This window comes from Podarcis cretensis, assembly GCF_951804945.1.
Source record: "Podarcis cretensis genome assembly, chromosome: 12".
In the NCBI taxonomy this organism is placed as follows: domain Eukaryota; kingdom Metazoa; phylum Chordata; class Lepidosauria; order Squamata; family Lacertidae; genus Podarcis; species Podarcis cretensis.
This window is the reverse complement of record NC_137181.1, coordinates 10208824-10227857: the sequence shown is the minus strand read 5'-3', so window position 1 is coordinate 10227857 and position 19034 is coordinate 10208824. Positions and strand designations below refer to the sequence as shown.

The 19034-nt window shown below is 45.0% G+C and overlaps 1 protein-coding gene across 6 annotated transcripts in view; it reads right to left on the bottom strand.

Moving 5' to 3' along the window:
* SCN5A (sodium voltage-gated channel alpha subunit 5) overlaps nt 1-19034 on the bottom strand; it is a 222509-nt gene that overhangs the window by 189753 nt on the left and 13722 nt on the right. For all 6 annotated transcript variants that reach the window (XM_079996335.1, XM_079996336.1, XM_079996337.1 and 3 more), the window contains exons 4-5: nt 13908-14036; nt 2573-2664 (exon numbers count right to left, since the gene is read on the bottom strand). In XM_079996335.1, coding sequence (XP_079852461.1) covers nt 2573-2664; nt 13908-14036 — 221 coding nt within the window. The remainder of the gene's footprint in view (nt 1-2572; nt 2665-13907; nt 14037-19034) is intronic.

Sequence of the window (19034 nt, the reverse complement as noted above, 5' to 3'; positions counted from 1 at the left end):
TTTTAACCTGGGAAACTGAGAAAAAGCAGATGAGCTGCACTAACAAAACTAGCAGCATTTTTGCGTATGTCGGATTGTGGGGGTAGTGGGAAGACGTATTTTGCTGATCCCTTAGCTGTCACTGGTGAAATTCAGCGTGGATTCAGTGGTTCCTACTGAGGTGAAACATCTGAGGGGTATGAGATGGCCGAGTGTGTTGTATGACTCAAGGCTACAGGAGGGTACCTGTTTGGCAGATCATTTTCCATTTGCACATCAAAGTGCAAGAGGACCCCCCCTTTTTTTAAAGCTTCTGCCATTAAAACAACAACAAAAAAGCTCTATCTGAAACCTGAAGCAGTTCAATCCATTTTTTCCCCTCACAACTCCTTCTGCTGCCTGGGTTAAGACTAGCCCTGAAGAACCTTGGGATGAGCCAAGAGTTTTGCATAACGAGAGTAAATGAGTCTAGATCGATCAGTCGATCTAGATTTAGATCTATAGATCTAGATCTATAAAATCTTGCCACATACTTCAGAGGGCTGGTGCCATGCTGTTGCATATTACACCAGTTCTGTAAGGTGAACAGGAACTACAGTGGTACGTCGGGTTACATACGCTTCAGGTTACATACGCTTCAGGTTACAGACTCCGCTAACCCAGAAATATTACCTCGGGTTAAGAACTTTGCTTCAGGATGAGAACAGAAATCGTGCTCTGGCGGTGCGGCAGCAGCAGGAGGTCCCATTAGCTAAAGTGGTGCTTCAGGTTAAAAACAGTTTCAGGTTAAGAACGGACCTCCGGAACGAATTAAGTACTTAACCCGAGGTACCACTGTAAAGTAATGTAGCAATTGTTGTATGGGGAAGAATCTATTCTGGGCGAGACTGTAACTGATTCCCCCACATACAACCATTTCCAAATCACTTCAGTTCCTGTTACTACATGTTCCCTTCTCCTTTCCTGCCTCATTCTGAGGTGCTGGTTTTTCAGCTCAACTTATCGCTGCAAGGTGGCCACGAGTGAGGTGTGGGCACACGTGTTTTTCTTCCCAGTAAACATTTACCCAGCACTCTGCAGCCCTCCTGGCTGCCCACACTTCCTGATCTGAAAAAGTCCACCAAGAGGTGCTAAGTCTTCCCCTGGACTTTAATTCCCAGGCAGGCACCTGCAACCCACCTGTGAAAAATTCACTGACATTTCTCTCCCCTTTGATCACTTCCAAATGCAATTTCTTTTCTCAAAAACTGATAGGAAATGGCAGGAGGAGGGGAAATACACATACAGGAGAAATTTTCAGCAAACCATACCTTAAAAATATACTAAGGGTGCAGATAATGTGTGCTGTTGCTTTGGTGTTCCTGTTTCAACCGAGAGCGCCACAGTGAAGATGTTTGCCCTCTAATGGAGTGAAAAAAATCTTCCCATCTCCTAAATGGATGTTGTTGTTTTTCCTCGCCCACCCCCCTTTTTAAAAGCAGTCTCTTTAGACTATTTTTGACCTGTAATTGCCAACATCTGTTCAGGATAATCATCTACAGGAACTACCATGCACGGGGTTGTTTTGCCACCTTCTCTACCTTGCCATGCAGGTCAAAAATGTTAAACACTGAGGCTGAATGAGACCTGTCCATAGATACACCGAGGGCACATTTGCTTGTTTTCCCCATCGATCTACTTTCAGAGAAAAACACCATCCTCCATTTAAGAGATGAAAGCAACTGTAACTAAGCATCTTTAAATGCTGACAAAGGCAACAGGGGCTGCATGTTTCTTTTGCTAAAAAAAAAAAGGCAATGGGAGAGGGAGCCAAAGGTCATGATCTACAGGAATATTCTTCACAATGGAATGAAAAGGAGCCGCATAAAAACACAGCAGCAGCACGCCATTCATATCAGTGGCCCTTGTGCAGAAGAGCATTTTGGCAGAATTGTGCCCACATTTGCTTTGCACTGAGCTACCAATTGATTGATTGGTTGGGTCAGAATTAACTCAGATCGAATGATAATGGCGAGGCAGCCCACAACAGATCCTTCAGATTCCTTTATTCTACCCCAAACAAAGCAATGAATGGCATTCGGTTTTAATTTAGCCTGGAGGTCAGCACAATGACAAAAAAATTATTGATCAGCCTTGCAATTTTTTTTTCTTGCGGTTGATTTTTTTTTTTTTTTTTCGTATGTTGCCATTTACCCCAAGAGAGGGGAGGGGAGAGAGAAGCAACCCACTCAGATTTAGTCATTTATATCTAACTAGCCAATCTGAATTTGTTGGACTCCCGTTCCCAAATTGTACGAAAACAGGGCTGCAGGAAACTTTGCAAGGCGCATTCTCGGCTCATGATTGTCATGGGCTGGGAAATTTCAGAGCCCTGAGGAGCCCCATCCAAAATTGCCGGGAGTGGGGTAAACATATGAAAAAAAAAGAATTCTATTGACAGGACCCATTCCCCACACTCATCCATTCCCAGGTCAAGTGCCGTTCATTATTTCAAGCTGTATCCTACTGACAGCCGTTTTGCTACGGGGAATGGCGCATAAGCTTCTGTGAGTGCACGCAGCCCAAGTGTTTAACCTCAAATTGTTTTTTTCACCTGAAATGACTGAGATTGTTTTCAGCGCGCGAAGAACTCTGAACGTTCGTAAGGCTGATACATTGCCCAGGTCCACAAATTCAGTTATGTATCTGCAAACAAGGGAAAGTCACACACAAGAAGAAGACCGTGACAACAACGCCAGCAAAGTAATGACAGAAGAAGAGAGAGAGAAAGAGAAAGAGAAGAGAGAGAGAGAGAGAGAAGGGTTTGGGGAGGGACAGGAAAAAAAGTTAATTGTAGCTCAGAGCAGATATGCAAGGATCAGGGCTTCTTACCTGGAATGTACGAAATAGTTTTTAAAGCTCTCAATACCCTGAAATTCCGAAGTGCGGAAATTTTGCCTAGTTTTGTAAATTCTCCTACAAACCTGTTGAATTAAACCACAGTTATTTGGAAATACATTGCAGGGCACATGGAGCTGGAGATTGCATGAACATCGCATTGGCTCATTTAGCTTGGGGTGGTGGGTTTCAAATCTCCTGCCTTGGGGAAGCCCTGCCCCAGCTTATCTTCCCTGCTGCAGAAGCTCTGCGCATTGTGGAAGTTTATGAGATCTGTTTTGGGGCACAGAGTTAGCTTATGTGGCATGTTAGCCAGGGCTCTCAGGCTTCATCATCTGGCATCATGGGTTTAATTTACAGCCCACCTTTCTTCTGGGATGGAGCTCAAGACAGAGTACAGAGGGTTCCTAACACGGTCTCCTTTCCAGGCAATGATCAGTCCCAGACATACATAGCCTTAGCAAGGCTGCTGCACCTTGTGCCATGCACCATACGCTATAGTGCCCTGTTGCGAATACAGAGGGCATCCTGGAACTCAACCCAAAATATCCTGCAACAATGCATTGCCGAGCAAGATCAGTATTAGCGGGCGAAGCATCTTTCTTGCCCACCATTACTGATATTCTCATTGAGGAACCCCTGAGAATGCTTCTAAGGTAGACCATCTCACCATTGGAAAACCACTGACTTGGGGCAAAGACATGAGTCATCATGACTTGGTCTTGGAATCATGGAGCGGCAATCATCTTCCTGAACACAGATGGGTTTTGATGACTGGTTTAGATTTGGTAGGCCAACTGAATCATGCCATTGGTGAGTGCCATGGAACAGGAAGACAGGGGTGGGGTGTGTGTGTGTCTTTGTGTGTGTGTGTACCTCGGCTGCACAGCGTAATGGAATCCCATCTCTAAGCTGCCTGCAATCAGGCCAGAAGGGGAAGGCAAGGTTGGCAACTATTGAGTTTCTGGGCATGGATCACATAAAACCAGCCAGGTTTGAATGCTAAAGAGCGGATAGGCATTAAGAGAAGCAAGCTTTCTTGGAGAAAGCAACGCATCTATCCCAAGCTGAAGGTCAATGCAAGGGGAATGGAAATAGTTAATATTACTGGATGATAATTATGATAATGATGTTATGTTGGTTTTCCCCAACCAGATGCCCTCTAGATGCTCTTGACTACAGCCTCCATCATCCCTGACCACTGACCATGTTGGCTGGGAGCTATAGCCCCAAACATCTGAAGGCTGGTGTAAAAGGATTGCGAGTGTATGTATGTGTTCTAATATTTGGGAAGTACCGCAAACGCTGCTTTTAGCAGAGTATCATTCCTACGGCAAGCGACTCTGAGTGGTTTTTTAAAAAATGAGGAATGAGGAAACCTACAACCTCCAAACTTTATAGATCAAGCACTGGGCAGCTGGGTGGAGACAGAGACTTCAAAGTCAAAAGATGGAACATCCAAGCAGCCTTAATTTACAGTCTCGCAGCTCTATACAAGAGAGCTGAGAGGGATACTGTGGGAAATTCTCATGCAAATTATTCTAGTTTAATGTGTTTGCCATACATTTGAATTTATATTTGATATTTTCCTCAACATTAATTATATTGTACTAAATGACTGAGGGGTTGTTGTTGTTTTTTGGGGGGGGAGACAGAAACAAGGTGCAAAACTTTCTTGAATGTGGCAGCTTGCAACAAAGTCCTCTAACCGTAATCAGAAACACTTTAATATTCCATTTCCTTTTCTTTTCTCAAAACTTCCTATTTTCAAATGCAATTCTGGAAACGTTTCGAATTCAAAATGTGAGCTCTAAAATGTAGCTGAGTTATTTCATCTTTAAAGTTAGACTCTTGAGCGGAAACCTTCCCACTAAGTTGTTAAAATGCATCAACAGGGAAGCAATTTGGGGTGGGGAGTGGGGTGTGTGTGAGATATTAAAACAAAAGAAAGCAAAGCTCAGTGCTGCCTCCATAGGAGCTCTGCCTGGAATGAATACAGACCCAACCAGCCCTTCTCTTCATTGGGGCAGGAGTGAGAACAGACAGACAATGACATCATGAGACTCGGTAACTTAATCTTTCTATTTAAAAAGGACCATTCTGAACGCTTTGTCTGGAAAATGCATTTCCTTAAAACCACAAATATTGTTCATGGATTTGAATCCTGCCAACTCCTCCTCCTGTGGCAGCTTCCAACTGTTTAAAGGAGGGATAAGGAACCTCTGAGTCTACTTAGATGTTCTGGACTCCAATTCCCACCAGCCCCAGCCATCATGGCCAATGGTCTGGGATGATGGGAGTTGAGAGTCCAGGTTTCCCACCCCTGATTTAAAGGGTAAAAAATAATACAAAACAGAAAACCAAAACACCTTGGTTTAAGGTTGATAGGGAGATAGGTAGCTTCTATCACACTGTGGGTACGCTCACACATAATACTAAGCCATAGATTCTTTTAGCTATGGATTGTTCAATAAACCACAAGTAGCCCCACAAAAGATCAAATGAGTCACAGATTGTTTTGCCTTGTGTTTCTATTGCTTAGTGAGCATCCTTGGTGGGTGTTCAAGCAAACCATGGCAAAGCAAAGTTGCTGGATTTGGACACAATGCCAAACCAAGCCACAGTTTGTGAGTCAACCACAAACCATAGTTTCAGATTGTGGTTCATTGCCAGGAAATGTCCATGGTTAGTTGACTGGGCTGGGTTTCAGACAAGCTACGCTTTGGCTAAGCAAACCATGGCTTAGTGTTGTGTGTGAACCAGGCCAGTGTTAAATGGGGTGTGGGCAGGAAAGAGAGAACAGGATGGGGCTCAGTGACCCTTTTAAAATATATTCTCTAATCCCCCAAAATATTTAAGTTACATAAGCAAATAAAAGATTAAAAACAAGTAATGCAATATCTCAGTTAGAATGCTTCTGTTTTCACTAATTCTTGCAGTTGCAAATGGTCATTGTACTTCTCTTATCTGGAGAACATGAAAGCTTGAACACTGTTTTGTGACATTTTGGTTGGCCTAATCAAGGCATTGCCCTAATGCCTGAGCTTTGCATAGAAATGTCATAGGCAGCATCTCTTATGTTTCATGGCCTTTTGACTACACTGTTTACAACCCATCCTGCCCCTGCCCCCTAATACTCATATATTTTTCTACTTTATGCATCTGATGTACTGGGCTCTAGTCTGCAAACTTTGGCACCCAAAAACTGATCAGTCTCTACGGTGCCACAAGAACCTTCCTTGCTCTGTCTGGTCTTTGACCGCAATAAAGATTGATTGATTGACCTTCCTTGTTTTTGTTGCAACAGACTAACATGGCTATCCCTTTCAGATTCAAAAACAGGTGTGTTTTCCCTGGGCCAAAATCAGATACATCCCTCCCTTTACCTGTCTCTTTCCCTTTCCAGGGCAAATCCCTCCCATCCCCTTTCTTGTTGGCATTAGTCGTGGTTTAGCCCCGTGGTGGGGAACCTCAGGCATGGAGGCCAAATGTGGCCCTCCAATCCTCTCTATCTGGCCCTCAGGATTCTCCCCACACCCCTCAACATGCCTTCCTTGGGTGCTTTTTGCCTTGCTGGAATATGTCATTGAACTGTGATAATGCTGCTTGCCTGCATTATCCAGCTTTTGACCTTGCAGGGGGACTTTATCTTAACCACGTGAAATTCAGGTACCACGTGAAACTCAGCTACCACCTTAGCCAAATCCTATGCGATCCACAGCACAGTACACCTCTTTTCGTGTTTGGAGGGCCACTTGCTTGCAAAGAGAGTATTGACTGATAAAAGAAGAGCCAGTGGTTCGTTACCTAAGAACGTGACAGAGATGTACAAGTGCTGCCATCCGCTCGTAGCAGCTCACCTTGTCTGTGCAAGGAACATGGTGCACAGAGTTCTTGGTCCTGCTACCAGCAAGAACCATGACACAATGACCTAGACACTCTGATGGAGAGCTCAAAGAAAGCCAGAGCATCTTTCTTTGTGCTGACACTCTTCCCACTAGATTAACTAGGTGGGAACCAAAGGCCAGAACTGGATGCAGTGGAGGATGTGTGGCTGCCACCGAGAGCAGGAGCTCTGCATCTCATCCTCCTCTTCCTCCTGATAACATCTAGCAATACCAAACACAGGGAAGGGCCATAGCTCAGTGGCTTTGCATTCAGAAGGTCTTAGGTTCAATCCATTGCCAGGGAGGGCTAGGAATTGGTCCCTGCCTGAAACCCTGGAGAGCGACTGCTAGTCAATGCAGACAGTCCTGTGATAGATGGGTCAGTGGTCTGATGTTCTGCTTTCCCCCTCACTCCTGCAAGGCTTGGGAACTGCTGCTGTTTTCGGTGGCAACCCCAAAAGAAAAGGGGGTGCACAAACACTACAGAAATAGGTGCAGCCAAATACGTACAAATATAATTTGCACCATTATTCCCAATGCCTTCCCCCTGAACCCGTTGAGAGTGACATTCTCTCAAAGGTTGGGTGCTTCATGCTCCTGGTAGGCGGAAACAGAGTCAAAGATGGGTAGAATCAGAGACACAAATGCTCCAGATCAGTGTTTCCCAAACTCAGGGCACCATCTGTTTTTGGACTACAACCCCCATCATCCCTAGCTAGCAGGAACAGTGGTCAGGGCATGATGTTTTTGTAGTCCCAAAAACAGCTGGAGATCTATGAGCTTCGGGGGGAAATGTTCTAGATTGACTACTTTGGGATAAAAACTGACCTGCTTCATTCTTCATCGTGGCTGCCGCAGATTAGAATCCCCAATCCTATGTACGCCTACTTAGAAGTAAGTCCCACTGGATTGGACAGGGTCACTCTCAAATAAACATGCAGATTGTTGTTGCTGCTGTTGCTGTTTAGTACAACAGACCAATGCAATTAAAGGTAAAGGGACCCCTGACCATTAGGTCCATTCATGACCGACTCTGGGGTTGCGGCGCTCATCTTGCTTTATTAGCCGAGGGAGCCAGCGTACAGCTTTTGGGTCATGTGGCCAGCATGACTAAGCCTCCTCTGGCAAACCAGAGCAGCGCACGGAAACGCCGTTTACCTTCCTGCCGGAGTGGTACCTATTTATCTACTTGCACTTTGACGTGCTTTCAAACTGCTAGGTTGGCAGGAGCAGGGACCGAGCAACAGGAGCTCACCCAGTCGCAGGGATTTGAACCGCCGACCTTCTGATCGGCAAGTCTTAGGCTCTGTGGTTTAACCCACAGTGCCACCTGTGTCCCAAACACCAATGCAATTACTATTCTCAAAAGGAAGCAGAGAGCAAATCCCTTTGGGGTGATTTTAGTGTGCAATGCCCATGCAAACACACTAATGTATGTCAGAAGCCTACCAATTTGTTCTTAGACAGCTGGGGTGTGTGTGTGGTGGTACTTCTTTTCCTCTCTGATAAGAACGTAAGACTAGTCTGCTGGGTCAGGCCAATGATCTATCTAGTCCAGCATCCTGTTCTCACAGGGGCCAACCAGATGCCTGTAGGAAACCAGGGAGCAGAACGTGAGCACAAGAGAATTCTCCCCTCTTGTGGTTTCCAGGAACTGGTATTCAGAAGCATTACTGCTTCTGACCATGGAGGCACAGCACAGCTTTATCTTACATGAGTTCGTCCATAATCCATCTAAAGCTGGTGGCCATTGCTGCCTCTTGTGAGAGTGAGTTCCATAGTTTAATGGTTTCCAGCAAAGCATGTTCTCCTGCATGGAGAGCACGTGTTGCGGTGGGGTCCGAAAGGCCACCCCTCTGTTGCTGGGTGGGATTGTAGAGCAGTGATTGGGCTGTTAGAGTTACTGGGGAAATTTTGATATTGCCAATTTGTGGGATGGACCAAGGGTTTTATATACTGAGCACGCAGCATTGAGCGTTCTCTCTCGCTGCATGCACCGGATCACCCTCCCTAATTTAGGGCTTTTGCGTTTGACCCTGCCATGCCTGTCATGGGGTCGTCTGCTTTTGGACCAGGGGCCTGGTAGGAATTTTGTCTATTTGGCGGATTGGCTGGTGCCATTTGGTTTTTGCCTACTGCGTAGCAAATCGCCACAACTTGTAAGGTTGTGGTTAGGCATTGGTTAATTTTTTGGGTGGAGGGGATGTGGTTGGCTGTGCCTGCCCCTCCAATGCTGCTGCTGCAAGGGAATTCTGTTAAAGGAATCCAGGGCTCGCCATGATTTCCCCTGGGAGCATGTGGGGAGAGGTGAGGGTCTGGTGCCCAGCTCTATTTTCTCCCCAATATTGTTTCTTACTGGCTTTCGCTGGAATCCGGAAGTCAGTTCTGTCCCTGGACGGGGACAGATAGTCGGAACCAATGCCTAAGCAACCACTCACATTTATGTATTTTAATAAAGTTGTGGCCAAAATTATGCCAAAAACTTTAAAGAAAAATTCTGTGTGAATTGTGATTTATTTGGGGGGTGGCTTGGAGACCTCGACACGGAACTGGTATTTGAAAACATTGCTGCCTCCAACTGTGCAGGAAGACTGCAGCCATCATGACTAGTAGCCAGTGATAGCCCTCTCCTCCACAATGGGTCAGATTGCACTGTAAAAGCCTAAGGCCACTGCAAAAGGATGCTCCATGCCTTCCCCAATGGTTGCGCACTCAAGTCTTCTGGTAACTAAGGAAAACAAGGGCGCAATCACTCCCAATGTTCCCTTGCCTCTCCAAGCTCTCCGAAAACAGGATACGATTGTGGCACCTGCAGCTTTCGCGGCAAGCAGAGAAATCCTTGCAAGTGCGGCTGCGTTAGGTTATGAAACCCAATGGGAATTAGAAGCGTTAAGATTTTATTGGCGCTTAACCATATGCTTGAAAGACCTGCCTAGAGGATAGCCTAACATTTGGAGACGGCAACCCTTCATGTGGGCTTATTAGCACAGTAGGTTTCCATTGTAGCTGCAGCGAAGCTAATGAGGCCTTGCCACCGTTTCCTGATGGAGCCAGCATTTAACTTAACAAATTTATCACCTGATAACAGCCCAATTAATCCAGGCAACCATTAAATGGGATGGGCTATGCAGATCTAAAGGTTTCGTTTATGAAGCTTCCTGGACTGAAGTCCCAGGCAGCTTGTGCTCCTGTAACTGAGGGAGGAAGAATGCTCTCATACGAAAGGACAAGAGATGGAGAAGCTCTGGCCTGTGGTCTCCCGAGGCCATTTTGGCCAGGAGTCCTGTGACTTTCCAGCCAGGCACCAGGCACCCAGATTATGGGCATAAGGTGCCATGGGAAAAGTTAATTTTCGAGGGTCAGAATGCTCTTTTTTATTTTTGCAGAAGGGACTTTATTAAAGAACAGGAAATGGCAGGGGCCTTTAGACTTTTAAATAAAAGTTGGTTTAATTTTTTTTAACTGCGTTGTTTGTTTGTTTTTTTGCACACTACCCTAAAGCAGTTGCCAGTGAAGCCAGAGCTCAGGTTATAAAAGCCAATTGCATACTTGCAATGACAGTGGGAGTCAAAGCTTAAGGTACCTCTGCTTAAGTGCTTGCCGGAACTGCAGCCAAGACTTTTTTTTAGAAAAAGGGGGGGGGGGGTTGACAAGATTTTTAAACTCAGGTGGAATTGCCTGGTTGTCGTGGCAATGCCCTTTCCTGCGCCATTACTTCCCTTCCCTTTAAAAATGTCTTTCCAGTACAATTACTTTTATTTTTTCAAAAATAAAATAAAATGGCAGTGCCTATTGAATGCCCCCACCCTGCCAGCATGTCTTTACAGCCCTTGTCGCCTGCGATACCTTAATTTGCTCTTTGCTCTGGATGTTCCTATTTCGGTTCCCTTCGGCCGGCCAACTCAGCAGCTGTCCTGAATAGGAGATCCTTTTGTTGTTTTCATTTGCAGGGAGCGGGCTTAGGGCTGGATAATTAAGAATTCGCTTTGAACAGAAGACGAGAGCCCAGCCAAGACGTAAGCCAGCACGCTGCCAGGCCAGCCACCATCCTGCCAAGAGAGCAGGCGGGCAGTCCACCTAATAGGCAAGCCCAGGCGGTTGCCAGAATCTGCCGATTGGCCGGGGGGGGGGGCAGGGGGAGGGGAGAAAGCAACCCAACACTGCAGCAAAAGGGTTCCAGCCCTGCGGTGCACTCTGGCCCTAATTGGGACGGCAGCCATGTGGGTTTTCCTTTTGCCATGCCAGACTAGAGTCCTGACACAACGATACTGCCAGGTTCTGCAAAGCACAGACCAACAGGATGCTGTCCTTGTGTAAGGCTTTTTTTTAATAATAAAGAAAAACCCACAACTGTTGGTGCCAAAACTTGGAAAGAATCAGTAGGGCGGGACCATGCAAGTCTACCACACCAGCATAGGAACATAGGAAGTTGTAACATACCTGATTAATATTCCACAGCCTTTTAAATGTGTCTGTGGGAAAGGGGGGAGGTTGTTGTTTTGCTGTATTGTTTTAATTATCTACCTGTTTTTATCGTGTATGTTATTCTGTGAACTGCCCTGAGATCTTATGGTGAAAGGTGGCATATAAATGAAATAATAATAATGTCGACTCACATCTTTGATCGTTCCAGCTCAGCACTGTCTAGACTGACTGCAGTGGTTCTCCAGGATTTCCCTTTTAAATGCGTTCTTGGGAGGGTCTGGGGGTTATTGCTTTGTAGGATTTTTTGGTTCTTGTTTTTATATATGCTGGAAGCCACCCAGTCAGATGAGTGGGGTACAAATAATAAGTTGCTGTTGTTGTTCTTATTATGTTTTGTATTTTTATGTTGTGAACCACCCTGAGATCTACAGATTAAAGGAGGTATGCAATTTTAATTAAAAAAATAAGCAATAAATTTCAAGCCCCCTGGTCATAGAATTGTAGAGATGGAAGGGACCAAAAAAGTGTCATCTAGTCCAGGAATCTTTTGCCCATCATGGGACTCAAACCCATGACCCTGAGATTAAGAGTCTCATGCTCTACTGACTGAGCTATCCCACCTGGACGTGTCAGAATTGCAACGTGGGACCTTCTATGTGCAAAGCTGATGCCTTGCCATTGAGCTATGACCTTTCCCCCAAGTGATTAAGAAGCTGTGTTATACTGAGTCCAAAATTTGGCCCATCTAGCCCAGTGTATTGTCTACACTGACTGGCAGAAGCTCTCCAGGGTTTCAGACACGGGGTCATGATCCCTCTCCAGCAGCCAGAGGTGGAAAGAACTGGAGGGGAAAGAGGAGGAAGGAGGAAGGGATTCCAGGAGATGGAGGGAGGCAAGGGGAGAAGAACTCCAGGTGGACTGTCTCCTCCCCACAAAGGACCATCTGCCATCAGCTGCCTGTGGGAAAGGATCCCAATGACCTGCCCTACGTGTTGATATTGTTTATTGTGGTTTGAAGCACACTTTGAAGCTGCTTTGGGAGCCTCCTGAAAGGTGGGGCATAAACAGTTCTGATTAATAAATAAAAACTCTGCTGTTGCTTGCCCTGATTGAAAACCAAAGTGGGCATTTGATCTTGAAGCTATGCTAGCGCGGGGAAAAAACCTCTACAATCTGTTACCAGCAGCAGTTCTAAAGGAGGCTCGCCGCCAAGGGAAATGGCTATGCAGGCTTCCAGCATGTTCACACAGGTAAAACTACACAGGTGTACACAATGAAGAAAAGAAGAATTTGCTGAAGCCGAGCTGAAATTTCAGCTGTTCAGTCCCAGTTTTGGAGGTGGGGGGGAGAAGCATTCGCGATGAAAGTGATGGGCAGAAGATCGTCTAAGGAAATTCTGCTCTATAGAATGTCACCGGGTGGCGTCCCCCAAATGGATATTTTCTGTTGTCTTTCCTTCTGCCGTATGTGAAGAAGCAACCACCAGCTGCTTCAGAGGTTTTGTAAGGACATAAGTTTTGACCCAGACTTTTCCTGACCCATAAGACTGAGCCCTGCTTGATGTCTATGAATGCCTTGGTTCTCTGTTTGATTGGCTTCCATATGTTTTATACTGTTAGATTCATAGAACTGTGGAGCTGGAAGGAAAACAAAGGGTCCCCAGACCAGCCTCTTGCAATGAAGGGATGCTGTTTTATCGGTTTTAGGTCGTATTTTTGTTTCAACTGATACAGCACATAGTGAAAACTGCTTAAATGGTCTTTTTCTTCTTCTTCTTTTGAAATATCGAGCAGTTAATAAACACTTATTTATAAGTAAGTAAACGAAATGCGCCTCTCCTAGTTTGCATTTCAGGGTGTTTTGAGGGCTATTCTGGGATGGGAATGGGAAGCACAACTGGCAAACTGCCAGGATATTTCTCTCTCTCCTAGAACTCCCCTTGGAATGAACAATGCCAAATTATGACACAGGATCATTCCAGAGGCGATAATGGGAATCAAAGTCTGTTATTAGAGATCCTGTATCCTCCTCCCTACCTCACAGTTCCCAGGATTCTCTGACAAGAGAAAAACACAAGATTTGTAGATTGCTGGAGTTCCCAGATCCTCCACATTTCATGGATCTGCAATTCCCGGGGTTCTCTGAGGAGAGCGGATCCCTATCCTATCCACTTTAAGTCTGCGCTACAGACATGTCATTGGTCATGGCCATGCAAAGACAGTTTCTAAGCAGGTTGGGAATTGCCTGGGAGTCCAGTCAAAGTAGTCAAGACTAGACTCCCCATACTGGACTTTTTCTTATCTTTAGAAGGACCTCCATTTGAGGCTGATTTCCCAGGAGCCATAAACAGGGTTGATTAAGTCTTCAACTTATTCTAAATCACTGTTGATGCCATTTTGGTTCTCTTGGTGCAGGTGAAAATAGCTGCTCTTCTGGGCTCTGGGACTTGCAGTGTGTCCCATGTGTTGGGGCTACTACATCAATAAAAGTGGTTAATAAATTCCATTCCAGCAAGAGCCCTGGCTTGGGTTAAATGGGTGGGCATGGGTTGCCTGCAAAACTGAGAAAGAACAAAAGAATCCCATATCAGCCTCATTGCTCCAGGACCGTTAAAGCACATGAATTTCTTGTTAGGATAGCAGGGAAGTCACGGGGAGTTTATGGGAGCAGGGGAAGAAAACCTCGGTCCTGATCTAGCCAATCGCCTTTTAGGAGAGGAATGAGAAAAATGCTACTTACGCCATGACAATAACAGAAAAATCTAGCCAGTTCCATGGGTCCCGGAGGAAGGTGAATTCTGTCATACAAAATCCTCTCGCCAGAATTTTTATCAATGATTCAAAAGTGTAAATGCCGGTGAAGGTATACCTGCAAAGGAGGGGTTGGGGGGAGTGTTAAAATGTCCAAGAAAAAGAGAGAGAGAGAGAGTGTGTCAGTAGTTGTGGGGTGTGGTAATATATATTCCATTCATCACTCAACAACTGATGACAACCTGCATGTGTGAAAAGGGCACTGGGGTCAAAACACCACAAAAGCTTTCATTTAACCATCCAACATTGCCTCAAACTCAGTGCAGTCCGATGGGTGCAGTTCACTCGTGCTACTGCAAATCATATAATTGTTTACCTGCATTTTCATGTTCATGAGTTTATTGCTCCAGCTAAAGCCCATGACAAACTCGTATTAGGCAACTACATTAATAAAATAATACAGAACATACATCCCCACTATAAAAGAGACTTTGCCAAGTCCCTGAGCATTAAGACACAGTTTCCTTGTGCATCTCTGACAGCTCCAATTCTAAAATTATTCCGCCTTTTAAAAATCTAATTTGCTAACACCCATGATGTAAGTTACCAGAGACACCAACAAACTCAAATCCATCTTGATTTAAGATTAAATCTCCAAATCGCCACAACAATTTATGGCAATTCCATCTACAGTGGTACCTCGGGTTACATATGCTTCAGGTTACAGACGCTTCAGGTTACAGACTCCGCTAACCCAGAAATAATGCTTCAGGTTAAGAACTTTGCTTCAGGATGAGAACAGAAATCGTGCTCCAGCGGTGCGGCGGCAGCAGGAGGCCCCATTAACTAAAGTGGTGCTTCAGGTTAAGAACAGTTTCAGGTTAAGAACGGACCTCCAGAACGAATTAAGTACTTAACCCGAGGTACCACTGTATCTCCCTTTTCCTGATTTTTTTCTTCCTTTTTTTGCAACTACTGCATATAGTACCACTCTTTGTGTGATGAAGCTATTATTGTCACTCAAAAGAAACTGTACCATTTCTGCCAGGATGTGCCTGCTAGCTTGTGTGAACAAAGGTTTTGGAAAGCGACCTCTTGGATCTCTATATAAGGGGCAGGCTAACTGATAATGAGTTATGCCTTCCATCTGAGGTTGACCACAAATAAAAAGTCTGTCTACGTACAGGACCTTGGTTGTATGTATCAGCCATCCAAGACTGCAGTGGGCTTCACCTGGAAACACAGCTCAGTAAAGGCATTTCTTAAGGAAACTGGTGAGAGTTTGGTAAAATAACTAGCTCTAAAATGCTCTGTTCTCAAGAACAGATATCAAGGGGGAAATCTGGTGTTTCAAATTAGTTGCAACTAAGAGCCAATCCCTTAGTTGACATTTATTCAATGTCAAAGCAGAGTTCCAGAAAATATTAATAGTGTTAAACATCTTGATAAGCTGATTTCCAGAGTTGGTTATCACCCAATTCTGTATAGCACAGTGCAGGAAAATGCTTAACAGGCATTGTAGCAACTTTAAAAATATACTTTAACTGAGTGCAGTCTGCTCCTGCCTTAACTGTGGCTACCCAGATTCTGTACAGACAGGAGTGCCTGGCATGCTCTGGTCCATGGGGTCACGAAGAGTCGGACCCGACTAAATGACTAAACAACAACAACAGATTCTGTACAAAGAAGAGCAGCTGATGTTCCTGAAGGTAGAGAGTTTAGCTTCCAAAAGAACTTATTCTGCACAGTTTCCAAACCTTTAATGAAGTTCAAACCACAGAGCATATGAGTAAGAACTTTGCTACCAAATATCTTTAAGGCAGGTTCAATCAGCTGCCCTCCTTTACTGCAATAGAACTTTATCAATGCCCCTATGGTTTTCTGTGCTTTGACTTTCACTGCCTCCATATGACACTTCCAAGACAGGGCTTCGTTAAAGAATATGCCCAGGTATCTAAACGAGCGAAATGGTTCTCATGCTCTACCGACTGTAGTTTTCTGATCTAAGCACCATTTATACATAGGCCTGTGCAAAAAATCATAATATTGGTCTTAAGAATAATTTATAGAAAGTATGCACTGAACACCTCCAAGAAATTTTTGAGACATAATCAAGAAAGAGAGAGGAACACTAAATAATCTGGATACATGAAATATTGAGATCTTCCTGTTCCTAATTACTGGATAGAGTTAAAGTTTGCATTGGCTAAACATGGCACCAAATCATTAATATAAAAGTTTAAAAGAATGGGAGTCAGAAAGCAACCTTGCTTCACTCCTTGTGACATTTTAAAAGCATCAGTCATGCCACCATTTAAACCTACTCTGACCCTCATTTCTGTATGGTTCTTGGGTCAACAGCAGAAGTCTGCAGTCGATGTTAGCAATTTGAAATTTCTCCCACAGTCCGTTTCGATTAACAGAGTCAAATGCAGCAGAAAGATCAATAAAGGCTACATAAAGATTGTTCTTAGTATATTTCCTTATAATACGGTTCAGAGTGAAACAGTGATCAATGGCACTGTGTCCTCCTCTGAATTCCACTTCTTCTTCATGAATAATGTTATTTTTGCAACGGTCTGGTCATTTTTTGAAGGAGATACCATGCAGGGACGCAGGTGGCACTGTGGGTTAAACTACAGAGCCTAGGACTTGCCGATCAGAAGGTCGGCGGTTCAAATCCCCACGACGGGGTCTTTGCTCGGTCCCTGCTCCTGCCAACCTAGCAGTTCGAAAGCACGTCAAAGTGCAAGTAGATAAATAGGTACCGCTACGGCGGGAAGGTAAACGGCGTTTCCATGTGCGGCTCTGGTTCGCCAGAAGCAGCTTAGTCATGCTGGCCACATGACCCAGAAGCTGTACGCTGGCTCCCTCGGCCAGTAAAGCGAGATGAACTTTTGAACTGCTAGGTTGGCAGAAGCAGGGACCGAGCAACGGGAGCTCACCCCGTCATGGGGATTCGAAGCGCCGCAACCCCAGAGTCGACCACAACTGGACCTAATGGTCAGGGCTCCTTTTACCTTTACCTTTACCATGCATATACTGTAGCTTGGAGGAGATGTCTTACAAGCTAACTGGGTGATAGTTTTGTGCATCCTTCCCACCCCCTTTCTTATAAATACCCATTTTCTACACAGAGGGCATTTGGCCTGCATTGTTTATGGTGGTGAATAAGCCAGCCAGGATAGGAATCCACCATTGTAAGACTCATATCCTCTCCAGGAGCTTTATTTGATTTCTTGCCTCAAATAAGGGCTTTTATCTCATCACAGGAGACTGGTTCCCATTCAGGCACATTTGAGAAATCCTTACTTGTGCACATGATTATCCAGCATGTTTGATATAGGCCTGAGGCACAAGAACTAGCAACATGCATAGTAAAGGTAAAGAGACCCCTGACCATTAGGTCCAGTTGTGGCCGACTCTGGGGTTGCCGCGCTCATCTCGCTTTATTGGCCGAGGGAGCCGGTGTACAGCTTCCGGGTCATGTGGCCAGCATGACTAAGCCGCTTCTGACGAACCAGAGCAGCGCACGGAAATGCCATTTACCTTCCCGCCGGAGCGGTACCTATTTATCTACTTGCACTTTGACATGCTTTCGAACTGCTAGGTTGGCAGGAGCAGGGACCGAGCAACGGGAGCTCACCCCGTCGTGTGGATTCGAACCGCTGACCTTCTGATCGGCAAGTCCCAGGCTCTGTGGTTTAACCCACAGCGCCACCCGCATCCCTAGCAACATGCATACTACCCTACTTATTTGGATACCGGAGATGCCAAGCATGTGCCAAATATGCACCTGTGCATAATTTGCCAGTTGCTTAAGAGGCCCTGGGTTTTGTGTACTTTGCTGTAATGGAAATGATAAAGGAGTAAGATTTTGTGGGACGCAGTGAAGATTGCAAAGAACTGTAGCATCCACAGTAAGCCTTTTTAAAAATCTGCTGCTGACAGAGCCACATGAAGGCAGCTGGCTCTCTTCATTTCTCTAGCTTAAATTTTGCATTGTGCTTTAAGTGGCTATTTGCATGGGATTTTCCATGTTGTTTTATCTCCAGAGGAGCTCGCTGCAATTCATGCATGCAAGTCAAGCCACACAGAGAGACAGAAGGTCTCAGTCCATTCCTAAGTACACGCCCATTTTGCACGTGTTGGATCCTAAGTCTGTTCCACCTCGTTTGCTCATTAAACTACTATAATAATAATTATTAATCTGCATGGATTTTTTTTATCTCAATAATACTTAAATGGGCATTTCATCACAGGCTTTTAAAATATGTATTTTATCTCAATGTACATATTTCTAAATGGATTTTGTCCTAAATTATGCATTTTAGAACTTTTTAAAAGTCAGAAGCTGATCTGCACATTAGTCCAAGGGGTTCAGGTCAGGTAAGTTCCCACTGGAATTCACAAATATCAAATTCCTGAAGCAGACCACACACCCCGCAGGAGGTGAAAACAATTTGGCCTGGGGAAAAATTCCTGCGTGAACCCCAAAATGAGAGCCAGAACAGATGTAAAACAGTGTGTTCCTGTGTCGAATTTGCTATCGTGAGATGCAGTGATGGCAACAAGCCTAAATGTTTTTAAACAGGAGAAAAGGGTTGTGACAAAAATCATGGAGGCCTATTATGGGCTACCAGTCCTGACACCTAAACAGAACTTCCATGTGTGGGAAACATACAAACATAAGACAAACCCTACTATTAGTTCCGCTACCACTACCACTAACTAATAAAAATGTCACAAACTATTCTTCATAAATAAATGCAAAGTTTTTACAAGCCACACACCCTGAGGTAAGAAAACATGCTGCTGTTGATAGGTTTAGCACAGGGATTCCCAAGCTGGGGGTCTCTAGCTGTTTTTGGACTACAACTCCCATCATCCCTGACCACTGCTCCTGCTGGCTAGGGATGATGGGAGTTGCTGTCCAAAAACAGATGGTGACCCAAGTTTGGGAATCCCTGGTCTAGCAGAAGGGTGGGGAACCTCAGAGCCAAGGGCTGCAGGTAACCCTCCACACACACATCTCTCTCCCCAGCCTTTGGGGCTCTCCACATGCTGAAATCTCTCACTGCCGCTACTCCAACACTGTTTTGGAGTCCGTTTTCCT